We start from the raw sequence: 26844 nt of genomic DNA, 5'->3' as shown, positions 1-26844 counted from the left end.
AAAGGTCCCACGAAGAGGTAGGTATTGCATATTACTTGCTCCTGAATATAGGAGCAAGAACACCGGCAGAAGGTGGTACATGAGGAGAGGTGCAGTAGGCTGGTGCAACCGGTGGAGAGAAACGAGAAAATTCTTTCTGGTTGCATCAAAAATTTTCTTTAAGTTTTTAAAAAAAGATATAATAAAGTCACTGGATGAAAGTGCAGGCGTTGGAATTATTCGAGCACCTGAGAAGAGAGAAGAAAGTGGGGAAAAGCTATCTTAGGGAATATAATAAGGAATTTCATAGGAAAATCTAATATAAAAGGTTGTTGTACAGTTTTGTGTACCAATATTTGAGATATGTGATCATAGACACAATGCAACTTGAGGTTAAATGTTATCAAAGCATTACCTTTATTAGTTGAGAGCTACAGAAAGCTAGGCACTTGGGCATAAGCACCAGGTGGAAGGTTAAAAAAAAAAAAAAAAGCCACACTGTCATTTTTATAACTTCAGAGTTCTGTTGACATTTGACTTTGTGTTCCTGTCTAAACTAGTCCAGTTGGGTAAATAAACTATTCTTTCCAAGTATAAACATTTTTTTTCTGAAAAACTAGAAGTATACATCAAACTAAACACCTTGTTTACTCCATTGTAAACTCAATGCTAAATTCAGTTAACAACTCAGTAAGTAAAATGACAACACTGAGTTTTTACTTCAGAAGTCACAAGGGCCTTTGGGATTAACATCATATAAACGTAAAATTTGAGGGCATAGTCATATCTATTTCCTACTCTCAACATATGCCAAGGTGAAAACAAAAAAGTTACTGTATAAGTTGAGCAATGGCATGGGTAACAGCACTATGATGGGAATCAATAACCAGATAAATGCCCATAAACATCCAGGAAAGCCTACTTGTGCTGTTTGGCAGGGAAATAACTCACATATTCGCTTTGATATTCAAACAAAAGAATGTGATTTTTTAAATGTGATCAAATGCAAACATTGATACTTTTCATAGACTGTATTATAACATAATAGGTCCTTGCAAAGATCCTTCAGTGCCACAAGATGAAAGGCACAATATTAAAGCACAGGTCACAAAGCCAGGATGCACATGTGAAAAACTAGAGGAATGAAAATGCCTTACAGAAACTTTCATGGAGATTGAACATGCAGAGTAGAAATGCACCAAACAGAGGTTTTGACATCAATGTGTAGAGGCTACTATGTAAACCAAGAAAATTAATACAGCAAAGAGAAAGGAATTGTACACATCCATGGTGAAAAGATGTTTTTAGGTAAAGAAACATGTAAGTGCATGAGGAGCTTAAATGTAAAGTCAAAGTTGTAGAAGGTTGGGCAAAGAATTAAATAGATGTAAGCACGATATTCATTTAATATTCTCCTGCTGTTTTCCAACAGAAACATTTCTATACATTTATGAGACCCAACTCCAAAAGCATACTGGAATGGAATTAAAGATAGAACTACAGAAGCTAAAGAGAGCTGATCAAACTAAAAAAAAAAGTTAGAGGTAAAGAAATCAACTTTAGTATAAATCATGTTCTGATTAAATTACAGCTCAATGTGTTATGAAAATGCTTAAAGAAAATAAGAAGACACAGGGACCAGAAGAGAGCATTAAAAGGGTTTTCTTTTCCCTGGAGATATTTTTTATAATGCTGTTTGTTCTGACAGGAGTTGATCATACAAATTTTATAGCTGAATAACTGTGTGTGGTTTGGGAACATGAACACTGTCTCAGAGAACAAGGAAAGAAACTTAAGCAAAAAACATAATTTTAAAAAGAGTATAATAATATTGTTGCACAGTCATTCTTAACTTGGGTTTCTAAACCATCTACAAAAGCAGTGCTGAATGAATAATTTTAAACACAGTAGCACAAAAATACTTTAAAAATTCAATGATGAAGCTATCCAGACCAACCACATAGTCTGATTGAAAATTATGCATTTGGTTTTTTTTTAATAAAAATGGGTAAATGTGTATCATTTCCTTTAATTTCTCAGTCCTGCTGCAATGGGATTTGTGCCCCTGATATGGTATTAGCACACAAACACTACTATAATATTAATGGCTCTGCACTCTAGAAAACCAAAATGAGAGAAATAACACAACTAAAATGTGGTCTTTGTACACACTAATAAAGTATACACAGGTGTGGCAATATTTATCAAGCAGAAAGAGAGAAGGCAAAGATAAACACTTCAGGAATAAGAAAGGCACTATCACTAAATGATGTGAAAAAATTTAAATAATAGTATAAAAATGTTATGCTGCTAAATTTGAGAACCCAAGATAAGGAAGGAATTCTTAATAAAGATATCAAAAGCATAAAACATAAAGGAAAAGACAATAAATTGAACTTTATTAAACTTAAAACTTCTTTTCATCAAAAGACTCTATAAGTCAAGCCACTGACTGAGGGATTATGTTTGAAATGTATAGATCTGACAATCAATCCATAACTCATAAATTCCTACAAATTAATTAAGGAAGAAAAAACAATCTAGGTGACAAATGAGTAATCAACATGAATAAGAAATTAATGTAAGAGAACAGCAAAAGCCAATAATTATGTATCCACATGCCCTACATTTTTAGTAATCACTTCACATCTATCAGACACCAAGTGTTGTTGAAGATATGTAGCTATGCACTCTCTTGATGGGGATATATGTCAGTACAACAGACCTGAGGACAATTTGGCACCACTCAGTTAAGCATGGGTGAATTCTATGACCCAGTAGTACAACTCCCAAGTATTGGTCCTAGAAAATCCTGAACAAGGAAACAGATCAAAGAATGCTCACTGCAATATTACATCTTCATAGTGGCTATTTTTGAGGAGGAAAGAAGAGATAAGGATTTAATGAAAGATACAGAGTGACACTCAATTTACCTGTAATGTTTTATTTCTTAAGCTCAATATAGGGTATATAGTTCTTCCTCATGCTATTATTCATACTTTTTTACTTGTCTGAATTTTTTCATAAAAGTTAAAAAGATGATAATGACTTACCAAGCTATCCACATCTATGCTGGAGTTTACAGCCCACTGCAATGTACTCATGATATTCATGGCTAAAGTCAGGATAATACCAACTGTTCCTTCTCCTTCTCCTACAGATGCACAAAAGACATAAATGAACCTCATGTTATTAAATTTACATTTCAATTTTATGCTGATTTTAACAATTTTTAAGTCTCAGTTCATCACATCATTTACTAACAGAATAATGTTCTGCATATAGTAAGTATTCAACCAGGATTTTAAATCAAAGAGTGATAGAATATTAGGGAAGTGTTGCCCTTTTTAAAAAATGTTACTGATGTTGGAGGTGTTGTTGGTATTGGGTAGGTACCATATTTGTCTCTTCTACTATTATTCTCTAAGTAATAACAGTAACAAATATTAGAATGGGCAAGCCTTTGCAAGGAGGACATTTGCTAATTGCATTCTGTTGGGAAGTAAATGGACTTAGAACTTCACCCGACAGTCAGAAAACTAACAGGTCTGCCATTTGGAAAGAGAAAATAATGCCCTCTATGTAAAAAAAGAAAAAAAGAAAAAAAGAGATTAGTGCACCTGGGAAGAATGATACCTAAGTGTTTAATTACAATAAATGTTTGTTTAAGGGCTAAAAAGGATCGCTAATTAAAACTCATAAGTATTCAGTATTATGGCCATAAAAATTCTCTAAGAGGAATGTTCTTAAATTATTATAAAGTTAAACTATCAAGTCCCAATTGAGAGATCTTACACCCGTAATGCATGATAAAATTGTCAAAAGGTTCTACAGTTGGGAGAAATAATTCATCTTATTATTAATTGAAATTTTTGTTTCTGCAATTCCTCTAACAGAAGGCATAATATACACAGCATACATCTGTATGTAATACTAAATTATTTTCATATAGGTTAGATTTATCTAGACCCCAATATATTGCTTGTTCTGAAGGTCAAGATGAGAAGATAAAATTTTAATAATAATAAGTCAGATAACATTTATTTAGTATTTACCATGGACCAGGCACTATACTAAGTGTTTTGGACAAATCATCCCATTTACTATTCACCCACACCTATGGAATAGGTAATATTATTGTGTCTATTTACACTTGAGGAAAATGAGGGGCTTAGAGAGCTAATTAATGTTTGCAAGTTAACACAGCTGAAGACCAGTCGAGCCAGGGATAATAATAGCTGGGTGAGGCCGGGCGCGGTGGCTCAAGCCTGTAATCCCAGCACTTTGGGAGGCCGAGACGGGCGGATCACGAGGTCAGGAGATCGAGACCATCCTGGCTAATACGGTGAAACCCCGTCTCTACTAAAAAATACAAAAAACTAGCCGGGCGACGAGGCGGGCGCCTGTAGTCCCAGCTACTCGGGAGGCTGAGACAGGAGAATGGCGTGAACCCGGGAGGCGGAGCTTGCAGTGAGCTGAGAGCCGGCCACTGCACTCCAGCCTGGGCGGCAGAGCAAGACTCCGTCTCAAAAAAAAAAAAAAAGAAAAAAAAAAAAAAAAAAAGAAATAATAGCTGGGTGAACAACATCCACTCTGGCTGAGCATCTGATTTGATTGGTAAATTCTGTATTATAATGATTGTTAAATGTTTTAATTATTGCCCCTAATAAATCAAGACTCAATCACACTCGACCATGTTATAGCATGTGTTATATTGGTTTGAATTAATTGTTAACAAATCTTCATTTATGTAATTCAGCCTTCTTTGATCCCATTTTTAAATAACTTAAAAGAATTTTTTAAAGTTGCCTAAAATTGCAGTACTGATGAGGATTAGTACATTTGCCTGCCCATGTATATTCCTTGCATAGAGTCATTTCCCACTGCCCTAGCTGAGAGAACAACAAAGGTGGCGAACCCACTATCCTCATAGCAGTGGAGTAGACTGCAGGTGGACCCCTGAGCCAAAAGGAACTGGTTTTCTGTTCTCTCCAGGACTTTGCAATTGTACAGAGGAGTTCTCCTGTTAATTCAGGAGGCCAGAATGGAGACACTACATAAAGTCAATGTGGCATAGCCCTGGTACACCAGGAAAACCAGTTGATTCAGGAGGTCAGAATGGAGACACTACATGAATAGCCCTGGTACACCAGGAAAACCAGTTGATTCAGGAGGTCAGAATGGAGACACTACATAAAGTCGATGTGGCATAGCCCTGGTACACCAGGAAAACCAGTTGATTCAGGAGGTCAGAATGGAGACACTACATGAAGTCAATGTGGCATAGCCCTGGTACACCAGGAAAACCAGTTGATTCAGGAGGTCAGAATGGAGACACTACATGAAGTCAATGTGGCATAGCCCTGGTACACCAGGAAAACCAGTTGATTCAGGAGGTCAGAATGGAGACACTACATGAAGTCAATGTGGCATAGCCCTGGTACACCAGGAAAACCAGTTGATTCAGGAGGTCAGAATGGAGACACTACATAAAGTCAATGTGGCATAGCCCTGGTACACCAGGAAAACCAGTTGATTCAGGAGGTCAGAATGGAGACACTACATAAAGTCGATGTGGCATAGCCCTGGTACACCAGGAAAACCAGTTGATTCAGGAGGTCAGAATGGAGACACTACATAAAGTCGATGTGGCATAGCTCTGGTACACCAGGAAAGCCAGTTAATTCAGGAGGCCAGAATAGAGACACTATATAAGTCAATGTGGCATAGCCCTGGTACATCAGGAAAACCAGTCTTTAGAGAGAGAAAGGAATGAAGCAGTCACAGAAAGGAATGGACCCAGGACAGATATAGGCTCAAGAAGAAGAAGAGTTGCAGCTGACTCTCTTGTGCCTGTTCCAGCTTCTTTAAGAGTCAAATGGCACCACCTTCTCTGTGTTCCTTGAGGCCTTCCTGTAACTCCAACAAATGCCTGCTTTCGGTTTGAGCAGAATTCTGTTCCTACAATCAAATAATCCCCCAGATTTGGCATTGATTTGGCATTTACTCTGCCAATATTCACTGTCACATATAACAACTTACTTCAACACTTATCATAAACACTCAGAAATTCAAATTCTTAAATTAGAGAAAACAAACTTACCTACATAGATTTTTATTTTACTTATTATGAAATACTTTGTTTTTCACTAAAGACCCTAAAATCAATCCAGAACATTTGTATTTAAAAAACATGGCACTTTCTTTCTTTTTTTTTTTTCTTTTGAAAAACATGACACTTCGTTTCTTTTCTGTGACAGTTTTACTTTGTGCAAAATTCGCAATTAGGTAACAAATTTTACCTAGTAGAGATTTAAAAACCAAAACTTACTGACAAGGGGAACTGTGTGTGTGTGTGTGTGTGTGTGTGTGTGTGTGTGTGTGTGTGAATGCAGATGCTTCATTTCCCTTCTTTAGAGATCTATTAATTTTGAAACTAGGACTCTTCATCAATATGAGTATGAAGAGGTGACATTTTTTCCCCTTCAATCACAGAATTGCTATCTGACAATCTGTGTGCCTTGGTTTTTAAAACTGTGAAAACAGGGATAATACTATATATATATATATATATATATATATATATATCTCCAACTTCAAGTAAATTATTTGTTCAACAATAAAACAATGGAAATTCAAAGAAATCATTTGTTCAATGATAAACCAACAAATCTGTTAATTATTAAACTCCAAAAAAACTCTAAAGATACCAAAAATTGATAACCTATAAGAATGCACCATTTTATTCATTGACAAAGTTTTGACTAAATGCTTAGCTAAAATTAATCAGTTCATAGTACCTGTTGTTAAAATGGAAATGAAGGTAACAGCAATGAAGAAGATGACAAAAATCATTTCTATTCTCATTTGGAACCAGCGCAGTGTTGAAAGGTACAAGAACCAGTTGGCAGTATGTAAATTCAGAGCTTTGTGGAACAGAGTTTCAAAGTAAGGCTGCCGTCCGAAGGCACGAAGTGTCCATAGTCCTTTTAAGCTTGTAACAAGATGAGTGAAAATTGGACTCCTGCCTGTGAAATATTTCCATAGAAAACATTGCAAATAACATAAACACAGAATGCAATTTCATAACACGATGTACCTGAAAAAGACTAAATTAGAGTAATCATATCGCAAATGTCATTGGCTAAAAAGATTTTTTCACACTGGTGCCATTCTTTGAATAGATGTGATTTGTTATTGTATTAATGAGTTACCCTCCTTTTTTACTTGGCTACCAGAGATGGGAACTTAAAAAATCACCACCAATATTTATTCCTTTTTCTTGGTTACCACTGGGAATTTTCTGGCTAATTCTAAATTAATTATTACTGAAAAAAATGTTAAGACAATTTTTTCAAGTATCTACATTAAGGAAGTTTATGTGACTTGATTTAGCTAATAACCTACAAAGCAGAAATATACTGAAAAATTATTGCCTGAAAATGCACCAACACTAAGGCTGTCACTGCAAAATGTGATTCCCTAACAGCTCAAGTAGAGTTTGGGGAAACACAAAATGGCAGCTCCAATACATGAAGGAAGGGTGTCTGAAGACAAAAAGTGAAAGGGACAAATTTGGTCAAGTATCATTTGGGAACCCAGAGAAACCTTTAGTAATAGCAGCACTATCATTTTTTAAAGTTAATTGATATAAGTTTATTATAAACAAATGTCCTGTACACCAACCGTGGTAAGATTCTATATACCCATTTTAAAACCAAAATGAAGTCACATGGCCGTTAATTAAGAAAAACAATCCATGTGTACTTTGTAATACAGTTTCCTTTTATAGACATACACATGTAGAAAAAAATTATTGTTATATGATGTGAAAGTTTAAAAGCAGAATTTTTTTGAAAAGTAGATTAACAATAAAGAATCTCAAATAGCTCTTGTAGCTTTTTTCCAAGATGAATATCACACATTCACTGTCATACCTTCAGATTCCAGTTGTTTGAGTTGCTGTGAGGTTTGGAGGAAATATGCTCTCAACATAATAAAAGCCACTATCACTGGCACTGTTGCAACAAAGATGTAGGGTTGTAAAACTGCGACAACTGCTATAGCTCCAATCACAATTAATAACAACTGCAAGATCGAAGAAAACATGTTTGTGAGTAAACGTTTTCACATTGCAAAGTGGACAAAGTATGTCAGTGATTTATTTTTAAATACTCTCCCCATTCTATTCCTAGTTGGAAAGTAGCCATTTGCAAGTACATTTTTCATAGGCTCTATGAAAATTTTAAAAATTGTTCAGGTCACTGATAACATTTTTGAAGTTTTGAAAAATGGTGTTCTTTGATCTTGGGATATGTTCATTTCCCAGGCACTTTAAAGTATTGTATGATAAATACATTTTAAGTGAATATTAATTTAAAATAAACTATTTTTAAATAATTTTAGTATGAAGGTGAATCTTAGGATTTATTTTGGTTAGACAGTTTTTGAAAGTTGGGCGTTCATCTTGGAGTCTTTTGATTCAGAAAGTTCTGCTTGAAATACAAGCTTGCCATTTAGGCAAGCTACCTAACCCTTTGGAGCATATTTTCTCATGCTTAACATTGAAATAAATCATACTTAACAAATTCCATATTTCTACATTACACCAAATACATACATTTTTAAAAGGTACAAAGTCTGCCAACACTTACTTCATAATAATCCATTTGAATAAAGTGTAAATAAAGTAACAGTCAGCAGAAAGGAAAAAAAATAAACACTTTATAACACCCGTATGCTATTCAGTGAGGCAGTTCTCTGCCAGTTTCCCTAAGTGACACATGCATTTTCAACTGATATAACTTTAGAACTGAAAGGGACCCTTATTAGGTTTATATTCCCCATTCTACAAGTGACAAACCTGAGACCCTTCAAGATAAGTGTCTGCTCAGGGTAAAATAGTGGGAATCTGCAGAAAATAATCCCGATTTTCAATTTTCACTATACAGTGCTCCAATCCAGAAAGCAAATTTGTCAGAACATTGTCAAAAGTTAGAAAATAGAATGAAGATTATATGAGATATCAAAATACTCAAACTCAAAGAAGCAAAGAACAGAACCATGGGCAACAGGACAGGGGAGAGAGGGAAATGGGGAGTTACTAATCAACAGGTATAAAATTTCAGGAGTGCAAAATGAGTAAGTTCCAGAGATCTGCCGTGCAACATTTTGCCCATGGTGAACAATATTGTATTTTACACATAAAAATCTGTTAAGAGGGTAAACCTCATGTTAAGTGGACTTGCCACAATAAAATTAAAATTTTTAAAGAGAAAAGTAATAGAAAATAGAGTGAACAGAAATATTTCTTAAAAAAGAAAACGTATAGGTATGCTTTATTTTGTGCAACAGATCTGCTTCTGAAATGTCATGAATATAATTAAATTTCATTTGTTTGAAATTAAGTACAACCGGAGGTATAACACAATTAAGTATAATCAGAGGAGCTCACAATTTAAAGGACCCCTGTGATTAATCATTTAACAAAATCAAAATTAACCAAATTTGTACTGTATTTGGATTGTCGTATATTATGCTCCCTTAATATGAGACTCTCTTACAAATAAAATAGGTAAATTAATATAAAAGACCTCTGCTTAATCATTTGTGAAAGAACAACAAATGAATCTTAGCATTAAAAGTTGAACCGGGCCAGGTGCAGTGGCTAACACCTGTAATTCCAGCACTTTAAGAGGCTGAGGCAGGTGGATCACTTGAGGTCAGGAGTTGAAGACCAGCCTGGTCAATGTGGTGAAATCCTATCTCTAGTAATAATACAAAAGTTAGCCAGGCATGGTGGTGGGCACCTGTAATCCCAGCTACTCTGGAGGCTGACACAAGAGAATCGCTTGAACCCAGGAGGCAGAGGTTGCATTGAGCCAAGATTGCACCACTGCACTCCAGCCTGGGCGACAGAGTGAGACTCCGTCTCAATTTAAAAACAAACAAAAAACAAACACGTTGAGCAGAAATGATTCAAATTGGCATAAAAGAAAAAATTTGAGAGCCATCACGTATGTCAAAAATGTTAATTTATAAAATGAATATTTAAAAATTAACTCTTACAGAGGAGTTCTGAAGTGAGCCTCAAATAATTATCAAGAGGCACCACTGGCAAATACTTTCACAATCAAGTCAAGAGGTTCACATTCCAATTTTTATATGATGCAATAATATATTTGAGACCAGTTATTTACACTCTTAACATGAAAAACAAATGTCAGCATTTAGTGACACAGGACATGTTTCTTTGAATGCATGAATTCAAAGCATGGATTTAAATATTCCATCAGCTGCTTCTAAGTTATATCTTTAAACAGAACAACTGAAGGATATCCAAAATGCCAAAGTTCACTTGGAACAGTAAATATACTTGTGTCAATCATTTCAGATGAGGCAAACTGACAGTCTGATTTTTCTGCACCTGCCAATGTTGGTTATATATACACACCTATGTGATAATACTTCTTTTGTTTTATATGTTCAATCAAATACAGTATTATTATTTTGCAGGGGTGGGGAAAGAGCAAGAGGGGACAATGACTCATCCCAACATGGGCAGCATCCTATTCCAACTGTTTCTCCAGGGAGATCACTGAGACTGTGGCATTTGCTCTCTGGAGCTTGACCTAAACCAGTCAGGAAGCTCAGGAAGCTGTGCTCAAACCTGGTCCAACAACCACAGCTTACAACACTCCTTAAATCCTGTCACTTATGGAGACCTAATGTCCCAAGTTCACTTTCACCTCCTCCACTGCCCTTTTCTTCTCCACTCTCACCACCAGTCAGTCACCCCAACCCAAAGAGTCAGCCTTTGAGCCAGGCTTCCCTGGAGGCCTATTCACATCTATCACTCAGGGACAGCCCTCATAAAACCCTAGATTTTTCTTTCCCCTCTCTTTTGTTCAAAAACTTATCTTTGCTTCTCTCCCTTCCTTATGGTCCTTACTGTGGGGGAATGGGCTAGCTACTCTGTGCCAAAATGTTCACGGTGAAGCTAGTTTCAAGTGTAACCCACCCAGGGAATCCATCTTCATTCTAATACAGGCCTTTTGCGGGGAGGTTGGCTTCCATAAAATAGTGATGCCAATGCCAAAATGTCACACTTTACAGCCAGTGATCTGGGGAAAGATGGCCTTTTGTGCCTCTCAAATCACTCCCAAGTAGACCGCTATTACATCTAAATGTGGGATTGCCTCAGGTCTGGGCCAGATAAACAGTTCTGACTTGTTATTGAATTTACTAAACTTACATCTATTTTGAAGGCTTTGGATAACCACAAAATGAATTCAGTAGACAGGACTTCAACTGTCAATCAAATAAAAATTGAAAACGAAATTGCATTTGCTTTTGCTATTATTTTAAAAACAACAGGACAAACACAGACATACTTAACAGTACTTATTTTTACATACCTGGATGAAGTCAAATATGGTAAGAGGCAGAAGATCATCCAAAATTGCTATATCTTTGGAGAATCTATTAAGAATCCCACCTATAATATACAAGATGACAAATTCCTCAAAAGATGTATCAATATATTCAATAATAAATTTGGATCACGGTAGACTCATTCAGAACCCAAATAAGAATTAGCATGTAATCAGATAAATAAAGACTTAGAAAATTTTGTTTCTTTCCAAACATTCTAAATAATTATGTGTTCAAGTTATTGTCTTGTACTTTTAAACGTTTTAAAAAGTTTCAGATTCCTGTAAGATTCAAGTAACAACCAATGTCTTTGAAATATATTTTACTATAAATTATGTTAGGAATAGGTGGGTATTCATCCTGCTATTACAATCTTATTTTTGCAACCTTGCATTTAATGACAACTTACTGGATATGCTGTCACCATTTCCCTTCCATTTGTATTCCATAACATAGGGGCCTCCTTTTCCTCTGACTTCCATACCTTTTTGACATACCTCTACCGAAACCCTGGCTGCTCTCTCTCCCTGCCTGCCCCACTGTCTGGTCCTCCCTTGTCATACTCTCTTTCTACCCTCTTCGTGGATAATCTACATTTCAACCTCTCATCTAAATCATGGATTCACATTTGTAAGGTTGATAACTTGTTGCTTCAATTTAAAAAGGTTATATACAAGTGTCTACTATGTACCAGGCACAATGCTAGGCACTGAAATAACTGAGGTGAATATGCCATGCTCCTTGTCCTTGAGAAATTCATTGTCTAGACAGGAATTAAACAAACAATTTGATAAAATGTAACATAATACTGTACAAATAAAGTGATATTGAATCTTACCATTTACCCCCCATAGACTGCAGGATAAAGTCCAAAATTCCTAGTTTAATATTTAATGCCTTGCATAATTTGGCCTCAACCCACCTACCTAGTACAAGCTTCCTCTGCTCAAATACCGTTTCAGCCAAACTGGTCTATTCTTTAAACACACGCTACACTTTCCTACCTCCCTGCTTTCCCCATGTGGTTCCCTCCACCTGAAACCCCTTTCCCCTCAGCTCTCATTGTCAAAATCTGTTTCCTCCCTTGCTCAACTCAAATGCCCCTCCTGCAAGAAAGCATCAGTGTTTTCTCCAGCTGGGATTAATCTCTTCCTCCTCTGGACATATTTAATACATCTTCTTTGCACCTCTGTTATAATGACTATATGCATGTCTTATATCACAGGAACTTATAAACATATCTTAACTCTTTTTCTAGGTTATAAATTGCTAGAGGTCAATGGGATCATGCCACACTTATTTTATATCACCCATAGCCCCAAGCAAAAAGGCCTTATATGTAGGAATTATTTAATACATATTTATTAATACATTCTTTAGCATATTTAATTAAACATATTTGTATCTTTTCATGATAATCAAAAATTGAAAAAATAGCCATTGGTATTTATAAACAGTGTTCAGAAAATGAAATTTGCTTTGGTGGAAAGAAAAATCCATCCTGGTGCTTATTATATTTCAAATGGTTTGGAACCAACTATGAACAGCATTAAAGGGAAACAGGAGCTTGGAAAAGAAGAGGTGGAATAGCCAGTGCAACCTCTGTGGGAACAACACCCCACAGAAGGGAACCACGGGGAACTTATATTGATTTCCCACTGGCTATGTAGCAGGCAAGTAAATTGCCTTGTTTCATTCTCACAAAGATCCTCTGAAACATTCTTTTCCCCACTTAACAGGTGAGGAGGCCAAGGCTCGGGAGAGTCACTTGCCCATGATCACTGCTCTTATAGTGCCAACTCAGAGCTCAGGCAATGCTCATGTTCTTTCCACTGTGCCACATGGCTCATGTCTGACTCTTCTAGATATGTGTGGGAAATCCCCTGCCTTCTCTGGGTCTCAGATTTCCATAAAAAATAAAATCAATGGATCAAGTTAATTGGACATCTTGAGTCTAAAATTCTTAGCTCCAAAACAGAGGATGGTGATGAGTATATCCAAATGAGGCAAGATTTCAGCAACACACATGGGCTTCAGAATAAATATCAAGATCTTCCTAAATACTATAACACTGAAATTTTGTCATCCAGAATATATGATGGGTTTTTCTTATCTTGAGTTTTTTAGATTTCTGAAAATTTTAGTCTTGGAATTTATTCCTTGCTTTATATTAAATGTTTCTGTGTCAATTCCTCCTCTCACCTGTGACCTCCTCCAGGGCAAGAACTGTGCCTTATTCATCTTTTCATACCACAGAGTAAATGCCTCAACAGAGAAAGTGCTCACAGGTTGCTGTGAAAAAACTTGGGGGAATCCTTATTAACCTCAGTCTTGCAGTGCAAATTTGTCTAATGAGGAATCAACAGAATTGATTTCTTCCAAAGTACCTTATTAGTTTTTAAATTTTTTAGTATCTTTATTCTTTTTTTTTTTTTTTTTTTTTTTTTTTTTGAGACGGAGTTTCGCTCTGTCGCCCAGGCTGGAGTGCAGTGGCCGGATCTCAGCTCACTGCAAGCTCCGCCTCCCGGGTTCACGCCATTCTCCTGCCTCAGCCTCCCGAGTAGCTGGGACTACAGGCGCCCGCCACCTCGCCCGGCTAGTTTTTTTGTACTTTTTAGTAGAGACGGGGTTTCATGGTGTTAGCCAGGATGGTCTCGATCTCCTGACCTCGTGATCCGCCCGTCTCGGCCTCCCAAAGTGCTGGGATTACAGGCTTGAGCCACCGCGCCTGGCCGTATCTTTATTCTACTACTCTGACTTTCTATTACTTCAAATATGATAATATTAAAGTAGTTTTAAAATACATTTGGGATCCCCCCTACTATATAACTTTGAGCAGTTACATGAAATTAGATTATTCTACCCATCAAAAGACTAAATAATATGTTAATATGTTAATAAATACAATGTTAATAAATGTTAATAAATACAAAAAAAAATTTTCTTTGATCACTTTAAATTTCCTGCCCTTTTGAACAATATTATATATTAGCAACAAGATGCCCAGAAGAAAGCTAGACCAAGTATTTGAAAAGAGAGGTATGACTGACCCATAAGGGCCTTCTTGTGCTGCTACAGTCCCACCAACCTCACAGTCTTGCAAACCTAGCTACTCTAGTTATCTAACACAGAAATATTAGGAGCAACAACATATGATAACCTATAATATCTGAGAAATGTGCATGCCAGTCAAAAGGAGGTTCAACAACGGGCAGATGCCTCTGTGCAAAAGCCAGCACTGCCATTAGAAAACCAACAAAACCACAGGCCCTATTGATGGTGGATCAGCAGTTTCATTTCTTAGACCTAGTAAAGTACCTGCTTTCAACGTGTTGAGGGTTGACATAGGTGCCTGAAGAACAGAATGTAACATTTTGTGGTGTAAAATTTTCGACACTGTGATTAGAGTATGCACCAGTGGTAGACCTCTGAAGAATCCCATAGCAAGCAAAGTGTCGGCTACTCCCACGTAAATGTAAAACACATAATACGAACTGGTTCTGGTGATAATCACTGCATAGCTGTTATTTCTACTATAAGTACTATTCCCTTTGTCTTGAGGAGGAGTGCTGTAAAGCAAAAGGGAAATTGTTATTTGGTAGCCAAACTTACTTATTGAATTTTCAATACATGTAAATGGAACTAAATCTGAGTCTAAAGAAATACAATATATTGCATTAGAAGAGTGTGTACCCTTAATCTCAAAATCTCACTATTATTGCAAGAAAATAGATATGTTTTCTCATTATTGATAGAGGTTGAGTTGTTCTTTATTGAATTAAAACATTTGAAGAAAACTGTAAAAGTGTAATGTTATTTCAAATATTTTTATTGTGTTTCACAGAAACTGAACAGAACTATATTCTTTAGAAACTGCAGGAACTGTACATGCTAACAATTTATTCATTTTATTTTATTTTATTTTAGATATAGGATCTTGCTACATTGTCCAGGCTGGAGTGCAGTGGCTATTCACAATGATAGAACACTACAGCCCTGAGCTCCTGGGCTCAAGTGATCCTCTTGCGTCAGTCTGTGGAGGAGCTAGGACTACAGGTATGTGTTACCTTACCCAACTAATGGTCATCATTTAAACAAAAAACCTTATTTTTCCACTACCATAATGCTTGGGAGAAATGAAACAAAGTAGATTACAATACATACAAACAGTGGATTACAATATTTAATCAACAGAAATAAAACACAATCTACACAATAGGACATGGAATACTCACTTTCCAAGGAACCACAGCACAACCAAAGAAGCAGCCACCTGGAATGGAACAAGAAAACAGTTGATTTTTTTCTAACATCTTCACCTATTCCTCACATGCCCACATCTAAATTCACATCACACCATTTGATGTGTGTACCAATATCAACGTACACACAATTTCATCTTCCTTTGCTTTGTGTTCCCGGGTCCAGCAGCTGTAATAGTTGTTCTAAGGACTATTATATGTGATATACACATTAAGTGTATATCACTTAAGTGTATAACACATTAAGTTAATGGAATTCAAATTTCACTGAAGTAAATTCTTTGCCATTTATCTCCTTTATTCAATAGAAACTATTGAACCTCACAAGAAAGCCAAGATCACAGCTGAATGTTTTAAATAATAAACATTTTTTAAAGAAACTAATCTCAGCCTGCTGGCAGATAATTAATCTGTTTATTTGCTATAAATAATTTCATTTGCCATTCAATGATTATAGGGGACTAATACCTGTGAAACCAATTAATTACTGGAAAAGGCGAGATTAATATTAATGGAAATGAATTACAAGTTTCAGGCCAGGCCCAGTGGCTCACACTTGTAATACCAGCACTTTGGGAGGCCAAGGCGGACACATCACTTGAGGCCAGGAGTTTGAGGACAGCCTGGCCAATGTGGCAAAACCTCATCTCTACTAGAAATGCCAAAAAATATTAGCCAGGCCTGGTGGCGCACACTTTGATTCCAACTACTCAGGTGGCTGAGGCACTAGAACTGCTTGAACCCAGAAGGTAGAGGTTGCAGTGAGCCAAGATCACACCACTGCTACACTCCAGACTGGACGATAGAGTGAGATTGCCTTCAGTAATTTACTAATGGAACAATAACTAAAGTAATGTTCAAAGACTGGTCTAGTCATCATAATATAAAATTATTTGGTGGCTGTTTCCACATAGAACTACCAACCTAAACTGCTTATATTGACTAGAACAAAATATTTTCAAGGACTTAACATATACTTTTTAAAAATATTTGGTGCTTATAGAAACAATAGAGTAAGTAAGTTCTGTCACTTCATTTTCAAAATGTTTTCAGGTTATAAAGTTTATTCAGTTTATGATAGAGTGACAGTCATAGGTGATTAGGGTAAAAAGGAAAAATATTTTTATTTTCAATTTTCTCAGGGCTTTAAGAATCATTCCATACCACATAGAAAACGGTATGCTTAATATCCAGATTTCAATGCTTCACAAGTCAAATGACACCCTAAAACATAAACCAACTGTCATAAAGCTGCCCTAAAATAATTACTATTAGTCAATAGCAGCAGTGGTATTATGGGATATACTACATATCTACTACTAATAATCAGGGATTTCTAATTAACAAGCAGAAGGGAAGTCATAAAGAAACATGATAAAGCAGTTCTATAACATATTCTTAACAAGCATAGAATGAAAGCATTAAAAAGGATCTTCGGATATTCCAGTCAACAACAAGACTCTCTAGGTTTTTTTCAAAAGAACCAGGAAACTGCTTCCTAATGTATTATTTTCATTTCTTCTCCATCTAGTCAATGATGCACTGCCAAGCAGGGGTTCTAAGAATTAACATAGTAGATTTTTTTTTTTTTGCCTATTTCTTTGGTGCTAATGTCTAAGAACTTACAGAAGATACTGCCCTATAGCAGGGAAAATGTTACAAAATCCAAAGTAGAGTCACTTTCTTTCCAAAATGATAAGTGCTAACAAACTGAATAGACCAAATTAAGTTTTTTCACTTTAACAGCTTTGAAGAAGTTTTTAAAAAGACTATATACTTCATATTTCAAAAGGGAAGCATATTTTACCTAACCTATAAAAACATAAATCTAAATTGAAATATGAACCTTAGGAAAACTAAAAATAGACAAACCACTTACATCAAGGACGAAATGTATCTTAACCTTTCTTTAGATTCTCTGGTCATGAGTACAAGACTCTCAATTGGATTTAAAAAAACTAAACTGTCATCCTGGATTAGCAGTTATACCAGAATGTGACATGCTCATGATACATTTCAATGGTAATGAGAAACGGGCACAATGGTATCATAAAGGAGTTTAGTCTAAAAGAAAAACTATGGAAATTTTGATTCAAAGAAGGCAATAGAATTGTGAACACTGGTGAATGAATTGTTTAGTTGTATAATTGTGAACATACTTTTAAAAAATTACTATTTTTCTACTATCACCTCTTGTGCTGATGAGGATCTGAACTTGTGGCCTACCATGCAATTTTCATTCTTTCCGGCCCCACTTCCCCCCCGCTTTTTTTTTAACTTGGCGATGTGAAGAACAGTAGAGGCTTGGTAAAGAAACCACAATGGGGACATTGAAGACAACAAAATTTCTGTAAGCAAGTGTGTGATTTGACTCTCTAAAAGGGTTGTCTAAAATGAATGCTAAGCCACTAATACATGTTTAATCTCATTTTGTGACGAAATCTTCATTTAAATAGTAATTGCCTGCATATTTAACAATAAAATATCTAGAGCAGCTGTGTCCAACCTTTTGAATGAGAGGACCATTATGCTTATCTGTGGTGGCAGATATCACAAAGATTATGCATGGACTTTTTTTTCTTTTTTTTTTTTTTAGCTCATCTGCTATTGTAAGTGTATTTTATGTGTGGCCCAAGACAACTCTTCTTCTTCCAATGTGGCCCAGGTAAGCCACAAGGTTGGACACTCATGATCTAGAGTCAAATGAATTTAAAATTTAGTACAGATTTGCTTTCAGTGTTTTGTTGTTGTTGCTGTTGTTGTTGTTTATTTATTTATTTAGAGATAGGGTCTCTCTCTGGCACCCAGGCTGGAATGCAATGGCACAATCACAGCTCACAGCAGCCTTGACCTCCCAGACTCAAGCAATTCTCCCACCTCAGCCTCCTTAGTAAATGGTAGCATAGAAGCACACACCACCATGCCCAGCTAATTTTTTAATGTTTTTGTAGATACAGTGTCTCACTATGTTGCCCAGGCTGGTCTCGACCCCTGGGCTCAAGCAATCCTCCCCATTCAGTCTCCTAAAATTCTGGGATTACAGGCATGAACCACCATGCCTGGCCTTTAATTTTAATCCAAATAAAAGCCTTCTACTTTGGGTTTCTTAATCTCTTAACATTTATTGTAAAATCTATTAAAAACTCTTATCTTTATATTTAAATATACTTGATATGTAATATGAAATAATAAAATATCAATAGTGATTCTAATTGTTTAATTTCAATCCAAATAAAAGCCTTCTACTTTTGAGTTTTTGAATCTCTTTAACATTTACTATTAAAATCTATTAAAAACTCTTCTTATACTTGTATTTAAATATATTTTATATGTAATATGAAATAGTAAAATATCAATAGTGATTCTAATTGTTGATTTTTCAGAAGCTAAGAACTATATGAATCTATACGATTATATACTGTAAAATCACAAATATATGTAACATATAAATATATACAACTTATACATAGTTATATATGTGTGTATATAAGCACACATACATGTATACATATATATGTATGTGTATATATACATATTTACATGTGTGTGCATATATATGTATACATCCTTGCAAACTATCTTAATTTAACTTTAAATCACAGTAATACTTTACAAAAGAACATTCTTACCTCAGCCAGAAAAATTACCAAGCACCAAATTAGCACAAAAATTAAGCTCTTGTGGACAGTAATATATCGAAGGTATGTGTTCCATGTAGTCACCGCTGGTATGCTCTCCATATCATCAAAAAAGCACTCCTGAATAAGAGAATTATGGCTATTACAATAAGACAGTACAGTTTCATGCCACCATTGTGGTTTTATTTTTAATATATGAAAATAAAGGAATAGTATTACTTGAATCTAAGTGTATTTTAACAAATATAAATCAGTATAAATGCCATGTATGATGTCATTTCATAGTCAGAATAATGTCTACTGGAGCAACACAGCTTTATTAAAACTGAGAAACACCATAATTTTTCAAAATTCTAAAAATGTATCACTGATTATGTAACTGTATTATTATCGGACAATTTTACCATTAAAGGCTTAACAGTGGCATACCTTTTATCAAATGAATGATACCATCTAAATGAAGTTTCCCAGAACTCTCTTTGATTTAACCTGTTTCTTCAGGGGTCCATGGACAAGTGCAGATCAGTATACTGCACTGTATATACTATAAAGCTCTTCCAATAGACTGAAAGCCCATTTGTGTTTGAACATTCCTTAGTAACTTAGGACTATCTCTCTTTGCAGCTATGATTTAAATTACATAATTCTCATCCTAGGCATATTCCTATTCCTCTAAAAATCTTTGTCTTTTGGCATATAGATACATTTCAAAATTTTGAAAAAGAGAGATTCCAGATAGTCCAAAGGAAAAAGATAGTTTTGTTTCTCACAAAATCAACAAAACTCATGGGAAAGCACTATGAATCACAAAGAAAGGGTCCTATGGAATTGGGATATAGTGCACTGGTTAGGAGTATGCATTTTTTGAGTCAGACAGATCTGAATTTGAACCCAAACTCCACCATTAACAGCCTAGGAGCCGCTTGAATTCAAGCGTGTTGCTGAACTTCTCTGAACTTTAATTTCCTTATCTGCAAATGTGAAAAATTTTAAGTACCTTCCAGGGTAGTTGTGGGGACTAAATGTATGCCACCTAGAACTAGATGCAATCCATAAATAGGAACTGTTATTAGTCAAGGCTATCATTCTTTACAACTAAATTTTTAGGCTCAGGATTGAGAAATTCATTTAGATTGATATTAAATTATACAAATGGGTTGGGTGCAGTGGCTCAGGCTGGGCAGGGTGGCTCATGCCTGTAATCCCAGCACTTTGGGAGGCCAAGGCGGGCAGATCACAAGGTCAGGAGTTCGAGACCAGCCTGGCCAACATGATGAAACCCCTTCTCTACTAAAAATACAAAAATTAGCTGGGTGTGGTGGTGCATGCCTGTAATCCCAGCTACTCAGGAGGCTGAGGCAGGAGAATTGCTTGAATCCAGTAGGCAGAGGTTGCAGTGAGCCAAGGTCACGCCATTGCATTCCAGCCTGAGTGACAGAGTGAGACTCCATCTCAAACAAACAAACACTCTATAGATGAATTATCATTTAGGAAACCTTCGTAAAGTATAGAAATACTAAAATTATGCATTTTAGGGATCTATTTTATTCCCTCATTTTACAAAGAAGGAAACTTCAGTCTAGAGATGTTAATGGCTTGTGTCTCGTCAAAGGTCACATTATTCTCAAATGATCTATACTATTAAATATATCAATTAATTACAACCCTGCCCATGGCTCATTTCATCCAAGGTATTAAGTTTTCTATTAAAATAACAAAAGCTCTCCTTTTTATATTATTTCTTGTTTTAAAAATAAAATGCTTTTATTCTTAAAACCTAATATAACAAAGATTCTGTCTGAAGATTGGCACTAGTACATGTTGAGCTTCATATACATTCTCTAAAAGAAATCTTTTTAGAAACCCAATGTATAAAGCAAACTCACACGATAAAAAAAGCCCACACTAGCTAAATTCAGGCAAGACTGATATACAAACTAAAATGTGAGTTAGTCCCATCAAGAGTCTAAATGTTTATATACCTTATAGTAAGCTACTTCCATACAGATTATTTTGTGAGCTATAAATAATGAAAGCTACTATTTATTTATACAGTTACTTATACTGCACCTCTTCCCACAGAGGGTTCAAGATAGTAATAAAGTAGATGTTTTCTAACTTACAGTCACAATTATCACTGGTTTAGTAAAGGATCGAAAACTAAATCCTTTCCCATTTTATGGGAAGAGACATGTCCATCGCAAAAAGAAATCATTTGTTATTTTACATTTTAAAGTTGCTTGCATAATTAATGTATTTCATACTGTCTGAGTTTTAAGATAAACCTTATCCTAATCCCATGATTTGAGTAAATTTTGTTACATGCTACATATTGCATTCTACTCAATTGCACCCTGTGTGGTGAAATACCCACAAGCAATTTATACCTACCTTTAAGTCTTCTTCATTAATTTCTTCACTTATTTCCAAGCCAGTTTCTTGAGATAACCTTCTTGAATATATATCCAGTTCAGTCAAGTTTGCCTGAGGGGCCAGTGACACTTTTCGTGTGGATGCTGCTGTCTTTCTGTGAATGCTCTGATCTTGGTTAACTGACTGTGTCATCAGGTTCAGAACAGACTGCCTCCTTCGTGCCTGAAGCGTGGGGCCAGTGCTGATCACGCTGATGCGAGGGAGTATCACCTCTCCCTGCTCAGAATCTGGAACTAAGGACAGCCTTCTCTCTAAAGGCTCATCAGAATCCTCTTCGATGCCATTCATTTGTAAGGGAGTCTTTTGGACAATGGAAAATTTTCGTATAGAGTTGATTGGATTGAGAATAGAATTCTTCCTTTTTTCCCCAAACTCTCCAGTCTGTTTAAAAGATTGTTTTTTTGTTTCGGTCCGGGAGACAGGAGCATCTCCTTCTAATGAGAAACGGCGTAAGGTCTCAGTTAGGATTGAATTTCTTCTTTCTGCACTAAATTGGTCGAAAGAATCATATCCCATGAGTTTTGAGCTAAAGTCTGGCCGTAGATTTTGGAGTTCTGAAAATGTCCCATAAAAATAGATGCTACCTTCATGTAAAATTAATATTTTGTCAGCTTTCTTTAAATGTTCCATTTTAGAAGTGACCAGAATCCTAGTTTTGTTAGCCATCAGTTTACAGACACAGCTTTAAGATATAAAAATATATAAATATCAATTTTATAAATACTTTATTGCAATGTCTTGTATTTTAGCATTTTATTAATGTTTTATTCTATATAATCTCTATCATACAATTTTATTATATTTTAAATGATTCTATAAGTACTCTGTAGTAATTGAATTGGTACCTTGTGAATTCTGATAGCATGAAATAACATGCTATATTGAAAAGTTGCATGTTAACAGACTGAGAATGAAATTAAATTTCCTATATTAAGTAGATATTTGACTTTGAGCAAATCATTTATCCTCTGGGTCTCAGTTTATTTATCTAGAAAATGAGGAAATTATTAGATGACCTTTAAGGTCCCTAGAGATTTGTACTTCATTTCTTTTAAATGTCAGAGCTCTGCTGTTCTTTAAATTTTCTATTAATTTCTTGTTTACATTTTAGGCTGACCACCAATTTATTTCTCAAGTGCTTACATTAAGACTAATCTGTTTTGCTAAAAATAAAACAGCAACAATAACAACTGAGAATTGGATAATTAATTTGACTCTCCTCTAATAAAACTTTAATCTATTCTAGAAGTAAATCCTGACTAGAATCATCTAAGAAATACCAGTTTTTTTAGGCATTATGTCATATATCATATAGAAAGATACATTGTTCTAGATTGTACTGTAACACAATAACACAATACAAACGTAGTACAGTTTATATTGATAGAAGTTACTTTTCACAGTCTCAGGGTTGTAAAGATAGTATCTTGGATATTAAATTTAACTAAATTCTAAGAAAGGTACTTCTAGGAATAATCCAGCCATTTTATACACATATACACCTTTATTGCTTAAAATCTTTATTTCTAGAAGAGTATATAACTGTTCTCCCAATAAACTATTTGATAGTCCATGAAATCATTTTGAAACTTTGAAATCAAGCCATATAACTGATTGTCTGTCTGTCTAGGGAATTTCATGTATATTGGACCCTAACAGGAGTTCCAAGGAAATATAATTCCTGAGCTCTGTGTGACTGAGGAGGAGATCTCCAAGGAAGTATTGAGGTAGATGAGTGGTCTGAGCATTCACCTACATTAAACCAGAGAAACACTTAGCATATGTATTTTCTTAAGAAGTTTACTATCTAAGGAGAAGACAGAGTAAAATACTAACACAAAAAAGTAAATAAGAATGTTAAGTATAATAATCAATTAAGGTAATATATATCACAAGGCAATGATACTGCAAAAACTACATAGATAGCAATTGCTATAACAGTATAGCAATGGGAGAAACTGGTTCAGCATGAGGTAGTCAGAAAAGGTTTTAATGAAAGTAATCTTGACTCTTGGCCAGGTAGGGCAGATCAGATTTGAGTTAATACCATGCTACATTCTGCCATACCAACAATGGTGAACATATTTCTCAAGAGGTAAAATGCAATCTATGATGGGATAGACTTTCTTTCTTGTGTTTTAGCATAAGCATTATAAGCAAGTTATTCAAAGAACATACCTTTCAAATATTTCTTTTTCTGTTAAAACATCTAGGTATCCAAAAGGAGAGTCTAATAAATACAAATCAGCATCTTTGTATACTGCTCTAAAAAGAAAAAGGAAATTAAATTACATTTCCTCACTATTTCCTGTGTCTTTTAGTGTAGATGATTTGCCTTAAACAGTTCGCTACATGCATTACAATATGGTCACTACATCTATTCACTGAAATAACACTATTCTCAAAAGTGGTGCAGAAGTAGCTCTTTTATACATGTTTTTACTGGGGTAGGTTATTTTAAATGAGGAATAAAGGAATAAGTTGCAGAAGATTTTTATCACTTTTCACAACATTCCAAGAACTGCTGAAGTGGTTTTGCTAACTGTAAGTGGCATAAACTAGCAAAAGTCACAAACTGAATTGTATCATAGCATACACTATAAAATATTACCTTAAACAAACAAACAAACAAACAACTTTTAACAATAGTATCTATTTAGAGACAAGTACCATGCTATGTGCTCAAAATACAATGGCAAAAATTATACAGTTCCTGCCCTCGAAGATGTTGGGTTTTGGTGAGGACACCAAGAAGAAAATAAACTATTTCAAACTGCAAAATGTCAGAGATAGCTAATAAATTACAGTACTTATGTGAAATTATTTTAAAAATGTTTTTCTAAGTGTTAACCACTATCAACAAATTGATAGCAGTGCTGCCACAACTGTAGAACTGATATTGCATTTTGTTCCTTGTAGTTTCAGTCTCTATGTCATATTTATAAAAGTTCCAAATAAGGAAAGTATGAATAATTCACAACAAAATGTATATCCATATTATTTTACTATTTAGCTAAAATATGAAACTATAAGCAAGTAAAATCTACACTGAGTTGACCTTAGAATGGTAATAAAGATGAAGACACAGTTCTCATATTAATAGAAATGAGACAATTTCTTCATAACATTTACATTTTTCAAGTGTGATTGTTAGTAACCTTACTTATATCTCAAGTACATAGGATTCTGTGTTTATACATGTAATTTTTGGTACTTCTGTAAAAAAGAAAATTGTATTCAGCACACAATTAAGAAATTTTTGAAACCAATTTTTAAAATTTTTTAAAAACCAATGGCAAAGCTTTAAAAGTCTAAAACAACCTTTATAGTGTAACTTATTTTTGAAGACAGTATGGAAGAGCTACATAACGGATCCCGTCAAAATGTACACAGTTCCATCCCCCACACTCAGTTCTTAATTCTCTCCCTCACATGTATGACAAGTTTCTTATGAGATTAGAAATAATAAATTCTTCGTCCCAAACTGGACAACACATTACACATTCTGATCAGAATAAGAATAGACAATTATTTGTAGTTCCTTAAAGTGTGCGCACCTTACAGCCAAACCAAATCTTAAACTGATAACACAAACTCAATTCTACGTTGGATGTCTAGAAGCCATATACTCTATCTTATCTAAATTTGTGGAGTACTTCGAATAAATCTTACTTTGGCTCACAGATAAAAATAATCAACTTCCATATTTTTTAGAAGCGATTATCTTGTCCGTGAATTATCCATATCTATTGATTTATTACCTTACAATGTGTTTCCAAGATCAAAGCATGCTTTAATGTAAAGAATCAAAAGGACCTAGGTTCAAATTGTGACTTCACAATTTTCCTGTGTGGCTTTTGGCAAGTTAACATCTAACAGCCTCAATTATCTTATGATCTCTTCTGTAAAGCAGGGAGAACAATTCTTACTTTGCAGAGCTGTAAGGGGTTACATACACACAAAAATACACACATGACTAGAATACTCCCGGGCAATTGCAGGTGCTCAGTGAGGGTTAGTTTCCAGTCTCAGCTTTTGGAAAGCAACAGAAAGTAAGGGAAAGGAGCCAACACATCAATGAGTCAATGTGATTTCTTGTTAACGTCTTTGGCAACAAAGTGAGAAAAATTTTGTTCAGATAAAGCTTGAGAAACATTTGACATCAGAGTCACCAATAATTGTTTAAACTGAAAGTTACAGTTTAACCACAAAGCTCTCTCCTTGATGTACATTATCTATATTTACATCTCTTTAACAGCTTTAAAAGGCTTGGACCAAGAGTGTTTCTACTAAGGGACCTCCTCCCCCAACAATGTTAATGTGTTTGTCCTGTTTATTTTAAATATTGTAGATTTTAAACTAAGTGACATCATTTGCCTTCCTATTTTGCTATGAAAATTATGATGAAAAGTTTTGAAAGTAGATGTTTATCTATACCAAGAAGCCTAAAGCTGGTGTGTACATTGGAGTGGCGGGGTCAACGAAGGAACTTACAGATATTTACATCTTCTCTTGCCAGTATTATGCAGAATCCTAGAGTTTTCCATTTGTAGTAAACTATACCATGAGGCAAACAAATATACAGACACCAAAATATGGGCATGGATTTTGAATAAGCCATAATCTCTATCAAATCTGGATACTATACCATTATTTATAGTTCTTAAATGTGATTCTTAACCTACTAGCTATAAAACCCCAGGATTTTTTCAATTCCAGAAACAGAATATAAAGCAATAGATAAATATCTGTAATTTTTTTTTACATAAATGACATTTACAGCAAATGCTTGTTAGACCAATAATTATTCACCTTGCTAAAGAAATTCTTGCTCGTTGACCTCCACTCAGTGTGATTCCACCTTCTCCAAGAACTATATTGTCTTTCTCTGCAAACTTGGAGATGTCCTATTATCAAAAATAGAAAATTAGAGAGTGACTTTTAGTATGCTCAATCTGAATTTGAAAGGCACATCTTCCTTCTAATGTAATCATATATCACACTATTGCTTTAACCACAGTTGAAATTTTGAACATTGCATCTCCATTATTTCAAATGCAATTTATTCAGTTGGCCAAAAACAACATTGCTGAAATTTT

The 26844-nt window shown here is 35.0% G+C and overlaps 1 protein-coding gene across 2 annotated transcripts in view; it reads right to left on the bottom strand.

Moving 5' to 3' along the window:
* Positions 1-26844, bottom strand: part of CFTR (CF transmembrane conductance regulator) — a 181622-nt gene that overhangs the window by 54996 nt on the left and 99782 nt on the right. For both annotated transcript variants that reach the window (XM_010389332.2, XM_010389333.2), the window contains exons 12-21: positions 26558-26652; positions 23924-24010; positions 21704-22427; positions 19304-19432; positions 15648-15685; positions 14731-14981; positions 11397-11476; positions 7917-8067; positions 6780-7007; positions 3033-3133 (exon numbers count right to left, since the gene is read on the bottom strand). In XM_010389332.2, the coding sequence (XP_010387634.1) occupies positions 3033-3133; positions 6780-7007; positions 7917-8067; positions 11397-11476; positions 14731-14981; positions 15648-15685; positions 19304-19432; positions 21704-22427; positions 23924-24010; positions 26558-26652 (1884 nt within the window). The remainder of the gene's footprint in view (positions 1-3032; positions 3134-6779; positions 7008-7916; positions 8068-11396; positions 11477-14730; positions 14982-15647; positions 15686-19303; positions 19433-21703; positions 22428-23923; positions 24011-26557; positions 26653-26844) is intronic.

This window comes from Rhinopithecus roxellana, chromosome 6 (genome assembly GCF_007565055.1).
Source record: "Rhinopithecus roxellana isolate Shanxi Qingling chromosome 6, ASM756505v1, whole genome shotgun sequence".
Classification (NCBI taxonomy): Eukaryota; Metazoa; Chordata; class Mammalia; order Primates; family Cercopithecidae; genus Rhinopithecus; species Rhinopithecus roxellana.
The sequence above is the reverse complement of the archived record's forward strand: the minus strand, read 5'-3'. Positions and strand labels throughout refer to the sequence as shown.